Raw genomic sequence first — 10,563 nt, 5'->3', positions numbered from 1 at the left:
ACAGGAAGCCAGGAACCCAGGAACCCAGGAAGACTTGTTCTAATATCAATGACCTAAAACATGGCGTTAAACTGTCTCTCTAAATGGCCTAAAACATTGCATTAAACTGTCTCTCTAAAGAAGGCCCTTGTTCTTTCTTAAAACAGGATTGTACTCCAATATATAAATGTAGCATGACTTATTCATCTTTTGGTCAATTCACATTGAGATTTTTTTATCATCATTTTAACAAATACTTTTGCAATAAATAACATTATGTAACATTTCATTTTACACATACACAGGACCATTTATGGGTTTAATTCATGAAATGGAATTTGGGGGCAAAAAAAAATCTAGGTATTTGAAATTTTGACAGATATTGTCAAATTGCATTCCAATTTGTATTCCTACCAGTAACAAATGAAAGTGATTATTTATATAAAGCTTTGCCAATAAGTTTATTACCAAGACTTTCAATTATAGCCAATCTGATAGTTTAAAAAGAGAAATTTCAAGTAGTTTTAACTAATGTTTCTTTTATTACAAGTGAGGATAGTTACCTTTTCCATTTGCAGGTATTCTTTATATATTAAGAAGATTCGTCTTTTCCTGATGATAAAAGTAACATTTTTGTTCTGTGTCATTTTTTGTACTTTATTCACAGTGTTTTCATTTGTTGTAGTTGCTTTGTATTTTGATCTTAGCCTTACCAGTTTTGCTTGTATTTCATGAAATCAAATTTATTAATCATTTCTATTATATTTTTTACTCTTTTAACTGACAAATGATAATTGCGTATATTTCCGGGGACCAATATAATGTTTTCCTCTATGTATATGTTGTAAGAAGATTAAATCGAGCGAATTAACGTATCCATCATACTACCAACTTATTTTTTGGTGACAAGAATGTTCTAAAAATCTATTCATTCAGCAACTTTGAAATATACTATATATTATCATTAACTGTAGTCACCATGTAGTGCAATAGGTCACTAAAACTTATTCTTGCAGTCTAATGGAAATTCATTTTGTAAAGGTTCCTGATATCAATTAATAGATTAAAATACAGGTAAACACTTGTTTACAGTCTTTATTTAACAAACGTGTCATTTAACTCTAGGTGACATCAACACATAGGAAATAGATGTATGAAGATGTGACTTTGAGATTACAGTTAGTCCAAAAATGTAAATAAATGTAGAACATGTCCTTGTGGAGGCAGGCGGAAGAAAGGCCTCTTTCACTCAATGGATTTATGCAAGTTATCTATTACTTACTACTAGTTATCTAGTAAAGCTATGTTCACATTTAAATTACTACTTCATTTGAAATGTATACTGATATATGATTTAAGGTACAAACCCAACTTCTGTTGTTTGCCAAATGGTTACTCAAGTTTTTCTAACACTGTATATAAAACAGGTTTATGTTCTTGCACTGACTTGAAGTGACACCTGTGTGATACTAAATTCTTATATGCATTGAGGTCCATTCCTGGATGTCAAATTCTCTTCATCGTTTGACTATTCATGTATCAGTAACAAACATTCCATTTTAAAGTTTAATTGTATCTTTTATTTAATGTTTAATTGGCTAATAATACATACATCATATATTTATGGCATACAATATGATATTTTGCTATATGTTTACACTCTTGAATAATTACATCAAACTATATTTAAATATCCATCATTGTACATACTTATTTTCTGTGGTGAAAACATTTAAAATCTACTATTTCAGCAATTTTAAAACATGCGATAATTATTGAGTGCAGTAGATCGCTAAATCCTTCTAACTAACTGAAATTTTGCACCGTTTGATTAACATCTTCCCTTCCTCCATCTACCCCATTCCCTTAGCCCTTGGTAACAAGCATTTTACTCTGTTTCTATAAGTTTGACTTTTTTTTAAGATTCCACATGTAAGTGTGAGCATGCAGTGTTTGTTTTTTGTGTGTGTATGCCTGCCTTATTTCATTTAGTATAATGCCCTACACATTTACGCATGTTACTACAAATAACAGAATTTTAGTTTTTAAGACTGAATAGTGTTATATTATGTATATATACCACATTTTCTTTATCCATTAATCCATTGACCCACATTTAGGTTGTCTCCATATCTTGGCTATTTTAAATAACTCTGCAATGAACATCAGAGTGCAGATATCTTTTGTACATATTGATTTAAATTCCTCTGGATAGACACAGGTTGAGTATCCTTTATCTAAACTGCTTGGGAACAGAAGTGTTTGTAGTTTTATTTTTTTTTCCATTTTTAGCATATTCACATATACATAATGAGACATGTAGGGAATGGGACTCAAATTGAAATACAAATATGTTTCCTTTGTATACTCTTTATACACATAGGCTGAAGGTAATTTTATATAATATTTTAATGATTTTATGCATGAAACAAACGTTTGTATACATTGAATCATCAGAAAGAAAAGATGTCACTATCTCAGCCACCCACGTGGAAAATCTGTGGTTGTTTGTCATCACTGTCATTCCTCACTCAAAATTTATATGCTACTGATAAGCAATCATTTTCTCACATTTATTCACACATAAATACTTAACGGTAAAAATTATGACATGCCATTAATATAGTGAAAAATAATATGCTCAGAGTGACAAAATAGCACAGTAGCATCATCATAATACTTGTATTAACTGTTAAACAACAAACCACAGCAGCATTTTAGTTTCCACCCATGATGCTGTGTTTTGATTAAAATGTTATAGTACATTGTATTTTTTTTTTTTTTTAGATGAGAAGAAACATCAGAAGCAGTTGAAGGACCAGGAAATGGGTCCTTGAGGGATGAGGAGGCATTCTCCTGGATGGCTTTTAAAATTTGTCCTCCAGATTCATTTGTCTCATTAACAACAGTTTTTGTCTTAGAAGTCTCTCTTTGATTTTATAAACAGACATAATTTCTTATTCTATTATGAATGCGCACATTCTAGTCCTCAATAAGACTAGTACACATTTTCACCATGTTATCTATAGGCCCTTCTTTTTGCAGTGTTAACAATATCATCTTCATTTTGATTATTATCAAAATCACTTTGATTAAGAGCCATTTTGGCTATTTCACCATCAGTCAATGAAAGAACTACTGGAACCTCATTAGTGATATTAAAAATTTCTTTGATAGTCACTTCTTCCATATTACTGATGGACTCTGAGGGTATATTTTTTGCATATGTAAGGAGGTCAGACATTGTTTTGTTCTCACTTTTCATATGTAATTATTCAGTCACTTCCTTGTTTACCATCATCACTGAAAATAGTTGCAGGCCAGAGGTTGTGCCAGGCATGCACAACTGTATATTTAGTCACTGTGTTCCAAGGGTTAGCAAAAACATATAGGACAACCTTCATGCTAAACTCCTTCTGGAAACCTTCCACACCCATGCCTCTGTTCACTGCTGCGAGCATACTGTTCAAAAAGTGTCTTATATTTACTCTTCATTGACGCAAGTATACCCTGGTAACATGGCTGAAGTAAGAAGTCACATTTGGGGAAAAGTACATTGCACAAACAGTATTTTTGATGGTAATTTTAGCTGGAGGATGAGCAAAACAGTTATAAAGGAATAACAAAATCTTGCAGCCATTTTCCACTCAGCTTCCCTGTAGTGAGCATGAGCTGCTGGTATAAAATTGTTTGAGAAAAATCAGAAAACATGTCCCTGGTGACACATGCCCTTTTGTTAACATAATAATGGATGAGTACTAAATTCACTCCTTAAAACCAGTGAGAATGCAAGCTTTTGCCTATCACAGCAAGTTTAGTCTCATGCATGCCTGCTGCATTAGCAAATCCTAACAGAGTTATTCTGTGCTTTGCATCCTTAATTCCTGTCTCTTCGCCTGTAGTCTGTGACTTTCTGGGGCAATTATTCCAAAACGTGATATTTTATTATCATTGTAGACTTGTTCTGACATCAGATTTTCATCAGCAATGACCTTGGTAAACTTGTCATTGAATTTCCCTGCTGCTTTATGACAGCAGATTCTTTATCACCACAAATTTCTTTTTAAAAAAAATTTATTATTATTATTATACTTTAAGTTCTAGGGTACATGCGCACAATGTGCAGGTTTGTTACATATGTATACGTGTGCCATGTTGGTGTGCTGCACCCATTAACTTGTCATTTACATTAGGTATATCTCCTAATGCTATCCTTCTCCCCTCCCCCCTCCCCACAATAGGACCCGGTGTGTGATGTTCCCCTTCCTGTGTCCAAGTGATCTCATTGTCCAATTCCCACCTATGAGTGAGAACATGCAGTGTTTGGTTTTCTGTCCTTGCAATACTTTGCTCAGAATGATGATTTCCAGCTTCATCCATGTCCCTATAAAGGACATGAACTCATCCTTTTTTATGGCTGCATAGTATTCCATGGTGTATATGTGCCACATTTTCTTAATCCAGTCTATCATTGATGGACATTTGGGTTGGTTCCAAGTCTTTGCTATTGTGAATAGTGCCACAATAAACATACGTGTGCATGAGTCTTTATAGTAGCATGATTTATAATCCTTTGGGTATATGACAAAAATCACAGCCATACTGAATGGATACTGAATTTCTGGATTAGAGATGTTCAAAATGTATATCTGGAAGTGGGATTTCTGGATTATATGATAATTCTATTTTTAGTTTTCTGAGGAAACTTCGGATTCTTTTTTCCATAATGGGTCTCATATTACAGTTTTATATTTTTCAAATCCTCATATAATTATTCCCTTTTTAGTACTCTTTCAGAATGTCTTATATATACTTGTTTATTTTTCTCTACGGGCATGACAATCAGTTTTTCTAACTTCCCATAAAACACTGTTAGTGTTTTTATTGGGTTTGTATTAAATTTACAGACTAGTTTATGGAGGATTAATAACATTATGTTTTTGATCATTTATATGTAGGATAGTATATATTGCTTTTCTTCTTTTTTGTCCTTCATTAGTGCTTTTACAGTTTTCTCTTTATATAAAACTTGCCTATAAGTGTTAACACATCTTACATATTTAGTCTGTTTAATTGCTATTGTTAAGGTGTGACTTCTTCCGTCACACTCTCTATTCCATTTCAATAATAACCATATTGGTGGTTATGCAGTCATATCAAAGTTATTAATTTCTGTGTATTATTTTGTACCTCACTGATTCACTGCTTTTAATTACTTTTTTCATTTCATCTACTTGGATTTTCTATAAATACAATCTTATCACTTGCAAATAGGGATAGTTTCACATCCCTCTCTGCAATTTATATCTAATTTCTTTCAGAGGTCTATTGCTTTAGCTAGTATTTCCAAGTTAACATCAAATAATAAGAATAATTGTGAACATTCTCATCTACTTTTTGATTTTAACGTGAATGGATCTATTATTTACTTATTAAGCATAATGCTGCTTTTGGGGTGTGAATTTTATGAGCTTAAGAAAATATCCATGCATTCTTATTTTATGAGCTATTTTTACAAATCAAGAAATTGTTGAATGTTGCAATATGCTTTTCAGCATCTATAGAGTCAATCAAACATTTTTCTTAGGTCTGCTATGATAATGAGTTAAATTATCAGGTATCCTATTACCGTACTGTGTTTGTATTCCTGAAACAAATCATAGTCAATATGGATTTGCTCTTTTAATGTGCTGTTGAATTACTAATATTTTAGGTTGAGTTTTACATCTATTTTTCTAAATGAGATTGGTTTAAAGTTTTATTTTTTGTGCTGTTGTTTGAAATTTTCTATGAGTCTTAAGTAGTTTCACGAAAAATAAATAGGTTTAGGTTCTATTTATTTCCATGCTCTGAAGCATTTTTTTTCAGAGATTTTTTTATTACTATAGGGAATGTCCTTACATGTCTACACTCTATTATTATTATATTTTTATTATACTTTAAATTCTAGGGCACATGTGCACAATGTGCAGGTTTGTTACATAGGCATACATGTGCCACGTTGGTTTGCTGCACCCATCAACTCGTCATTTACATCAGGTATTTCTCCTAATGCTATTCCTCTCCCATCTCTGAAGTAAACTGTTTTTTGTTTGTTTGTTTGTTTGTTTGTTTTTTAAAGTTAGATGGAATCTTCCAGATAAACCTTTACCGGAGTCTTTTTGTTTCTGTTTATGTGAGGTGGGGTGATCTTTTGGATAATTTTCTCAAATTATTCTGTGCAAATTAGTCTGCTGAGATATTCCATGTATTTTATGGTCATTTTTGGTAAAGTACATTTTTCTAGAAAATTATCTATTTCATCCAATTTTTCACATTTCTTACCATAAAGGTGAAAATATTAGTTTCTTATAGTTTCAATTTTATCAGTTTATTTAATTACTTCCCAATTTTCATTTCTTTATCTCACATATGTGTGGTTTTTGCTAATTAAGTTATTTAAAGAGTTGCTTATGTAATGAGAGGGCAGGACAGGATGGTAGAGTAGAGCGCTCCAGGGATTATCCTCCAACAAAGACATCAATTTGAACAACTATCCACACACAAAAATCCACCACAAGAACTCAGGAATTTAGGTGAAAGATTGTAGTACCTCATTTCAGTATAATAATAAATATGCATTAAACAGGGTATGAAGGACAATTTTACATTACCCATGTAATTTCCAACCTAATTTAATTTAAAAAATTAAGAAAAAAATGTATTTAAACTGTACTTGAGACCAAATGGACCTAATAGACATGTACAGAATATTCTATGCCACAGCTACTGAATACAGTTTTTTCTCAAATCCACATGAAACATTCTTTCAGGTAGATTATATAAGGCTATAAAACAAATATGAACAAATCTAAGAAGATTTAAATCATATCAAATATCTTCTAACCACAGTTCTATGAAACTAGAGATCAATAATAGAAGAAATCTTGAACATTTTACAAATACATGAAAATTAATCATGCTGTTGAACAAGCAAGTAGTCAACAGAAATAATTAAAACAGAAATTAAAATGTTTGAGACAAATGGAAATAGAAACAAAACATACCAAAACCTATAGAATATAGCAAAAGAAGTTTAAAGAGACTACTTTGTACCAATAAACATTTACATAAAAAAAATGGTTTCAAATAAAAAACCCAATATTACACTTCAGTTAACTAAAAATACAAGAGCAAAGAGAAACCCAAATTAGAAGAATGAAGGAAATTATAAAGATTGGCTCAGAAATAAACAAAATAAAGAGTAAAAAAGTCAACAAAACAGAGAGGTGGATTTTTTAAAAGGTAAACACAATTGACAAACTTTTAGCTAGACTAGCTAAAATTAAAAAAAGGAACCAAATAAAGCCAGAGATGAAAAAGCTGATATTACAACTGTTACCACAGAAATATTAAGAATCATTAGAGACAATTTTGAACAAATATATACCAAGAAAACGGAAAGCCTAGAAGAAATGGATAAGTTCTTGGAAACAAACAACCTACCAAATTTGAATAATGAAGAAATAGAAAACCCTAACAAGATTGAATCAGTGATAAAACGTTTCCCATAAAAAAAAAAACCCCAGTACCTAATGGCATCACTGCTGATTTTTCGTATATATTTAAATAAAAATTATTATTCATTCTTTTCAAACTATTTCAAAAAAATTGTACAGAATGGAATTCTCCCAAACTCCTTCTATGGGGCCAGCTGGACAGGATGGAATTCTTCCAAATTCATTCTATGGGGCCAGCATTACCCTAATACCAAAACCAGACAAGGACAAAGCACTAAAAGAAAACGGGAGTGTGGGGTAATATCGCTGATGAACATAGATGCAAAAATCCTCAAAAAGCACTGGCAAACCAAATTCAACATTACATTATAAAGGTTATTCATGATGGTCAAGTGACATTCATCCCAGGGTTGCAAGGATGGTACAATGTATACAAATGAATACATATAATAAACCACATTAAAAGAATGAAAGACAAAAAGTATGTGACCACTTCAATAAATGCAAAAGTGTTTGAAAAAAAAAAGACATCCTTTTTTTTTTTTTTTAAACTGATGTTTATTTTTCATCAACCATTTTTCCATGTTGCTTAAGAGCCCGTGCAAGAACAGCTTAAGACCATTCAGTGGTTGCTCCTACCCATTCAGTGGCCTGAGCAGTGGGAGCTGCAGACCAGTCTTCCGTGGCAGGCTGAGCACTCCAGTCTTCACTAGGGAACTGCTGAATAGGCACAGAGGGCAGCTGCACACCTGCACACCAGTCTACAACCTCAGGCTCAGTAGCAGTGACCTCAGGAGCTGGAGCAGTCCATTTACCCTGAAATTCCTTTTTGGTTGTAGCCTTTTCAGCAGCAGCCTGCTCTACTTTTTCAATCTCTTCAGGATCTCTGTAGAAGCAGAGATCAGGCATGACCTCCCACAGGTGTTCACGGGAAATAGTGCCACGCATGCGCAGAACTTCCCGCGCCAGCATCCACCACATCAAACCCACTGAGTGAGCTCTCCTGTTGTTGCATGGGATGGCAATGTCCACATAGCGCAGAGGAGAATCTGTGTTACACAGAGCAATGGTAGGTAGGTTAACATAAGATGCCTCCGTAAGAGGCTGGTGCTCAGCCCTGGGGTCAGTAACCACAGGAAACCGTGGCTCCCGGAAGGCTGCCTGGATCTGGTTAGTGAAGGTCCCAGGAGTGAAGCGGCCAGCAATTGGAGTGGCTCCAGTGGCAGCAGCCAACTTCAGCAAGGCCCTCTGGCCAGTATTCCTGGAGGATATAACACTGACATCAGCAGGGTTTTCAATGGCAACAATGGCAGGAGCCCCCAGCAGAAGCTTCTCCCAGGTCCTCTTCAGATTTAGGATGTAGATGCCATCACTTTTCCTTTTATAGATGTACTGTTCCATCTGGAAGTCAAGATTGGTGCCACCTAAGTGGGTTCCTGCTGCAAGGAACTTAAGGACATCCTCCTCCTTCATTTGCAGGACATCAAGGGCTCCGGACATTGTGAAAGTTTCCCTTTAAGTTACGACGGGAATCCAGAACAACTCCGTATGGACCCCTCTGTAGGTAACGCGGAAAGGGAGACATCCTTTTATAAAAATATTCTCAACAAAGTTAGTATAGAAAGAATGTGTTTCAACACAATAAAAGCTATGTATGGCAAATCCACAGATAACATACTAAATGGAAAGATGTTGACGGTTATTCCTCTAACATCTGAAATAACAGAAGAATGTCCACTTTCACCACTTTTACTCAAATTAGTACTGTAAGTCTTAGGCAGATCAATTAAGAAAGAGAAGTAAATAAAAGGCATCCAAATTGGAAAAAAAGAAAGTCAAATTTTTTCTGTTTACAGAAACATGACGTATTTTTTAAAAATAAAAACTTCATAGAAACACTGTTAGAATTTTAAAAATGCATTGAAGTTTCAAGATGCAAAATCAACATTAAAAATCATAATATTTCTATATTCAAGCAGCAAACTATCTGAAGAACAGCAATCCAATGTACAATAACCAAATAAAATAAAATTAGGAATAAATTTAATTAAAAGGGGGAGATTTATGCAATTAGTGCTATAAAATATTCATGAAATAAATTATAAGGACACAAAGAAATGGAAACACATCCTGTGTTCATGGATGTGAATAATTAACATTGCTAAAACATTCATATTACCAAAGCAATCCATAGACTCAATGGAATCTGTCAAAATGCTTATGATATTCTTCACAGAAACAGAAAAACAAACTTAAATTTTATATTAAACCATAAAGACCCTGAATTGCCAAAGAAATACTGAACAAAAAAGAGCAAAGCTGGAGACATCGCACTACCTGACTTCAAAATATATTGCAAAGCTATTGTAAACAACACAGCATGGTATTGGCATATAAATATGCATCTTGCCTAATGAAACAAATTAGAGAATAGAGAAATCAATCCATAGACTTAGAGTCAACTGATTTTAAACAAAGGATCCAAGAACACACATTGGTGAAAGGATAGTTTCTTCAATAACTGGTGTTGGGAAAAATGGATATCAACTTGCAGAAAAATGAAACTAGCCTTGTATCTCTCACCATATAAAAAATGATCTAAAAATGGATCAAATGCATATATGTAAGACCCCATATGATAAAATTACTAGAAGACCACATGGACAAAATAGTTTAGGACATTGGAATAAACACGAGGTTTTTTGGATAAGACTTCAAAAGCACAGAAAACAAAAGCAAAAATAGACAAATAGGATTATATCAAACTAAAATGCTTCTCCACAGCAAAGAAACCAATAATAAAACAATCAACAGGGTAAAGAGACAAACTATATAATGGAATGAATATTTGAAAACTGTGGTAGTTAATAGCCCATTCTCACACCGCTATAAAGAAATATCTGAGATTTGGTAATTTACAAAGAAAAGAGGTTTAATTGGCTCATGGTTCCACAGGCTATTTAGCAAGCATGACTGGGGAGACCTCAGGAAACTTTCATTCACGGCAGTAGGCAAAGGGGAAGCAAGCATGTCTTACATGGTCCAAGCAGGAGGAAGACAGCAAAACAGGCGATGCTACACACTT

General features: G+C 33.5%; 1 protein-coding gene across 1 annotated transcript; it reads right to left on the bottom strand.

The window, feature by feature from the left end:
• Positions 1-8,055: 8,055 nt before the first annotated feature.
• LOC104658179 (40S ribosomal protein SA-like) lies at positions 8,056-9,048 on the bottom strand. Its single transcript, XM_010358139.2, has one exon. It carries the CDS (start codon positions 8,976-8,978, stop codon positions 8,091-8,093), a length of 888 nt encoding a protein of 295 aa, XP_010356441.2. The 5' UTR covers positions 8,979-9,048; the 3' UTR covers positions 8,056-8,090.
• Between the last annotated feature and the right edge of the window lie 1,515 nt (positions 9,049-10,563).

This window comes from Rhinopithecus roxellana, chromosome 7 (assembly GCF_007565055.1).
Source record: "Rhinopithecus roxellana isolate Shanxi Qingling chromosome 7, ASM756505v1, whole genome shotgun sequence".
NCBI classification, from domain to species: Eukaryota; Metazoa; Chordata; class Mammalia; order Primates; family Cercopithecidae; genus Rhinopithecus; species Rhinopithecus roxellana.
This window is presented reverse-complemented; position numbering and strand designations above follow the sequence as displayed.

Bases quoted from the DNA above. Each gene is read 5' to 3' on its own strand.
- LOC104658179 (XM_010358139.2), bottom strand. From the start codon at position 8,978: ATGTCCGGAGCCCTTGATGTCCTGCAAATGAAGGAGGAGGATGTCCTT.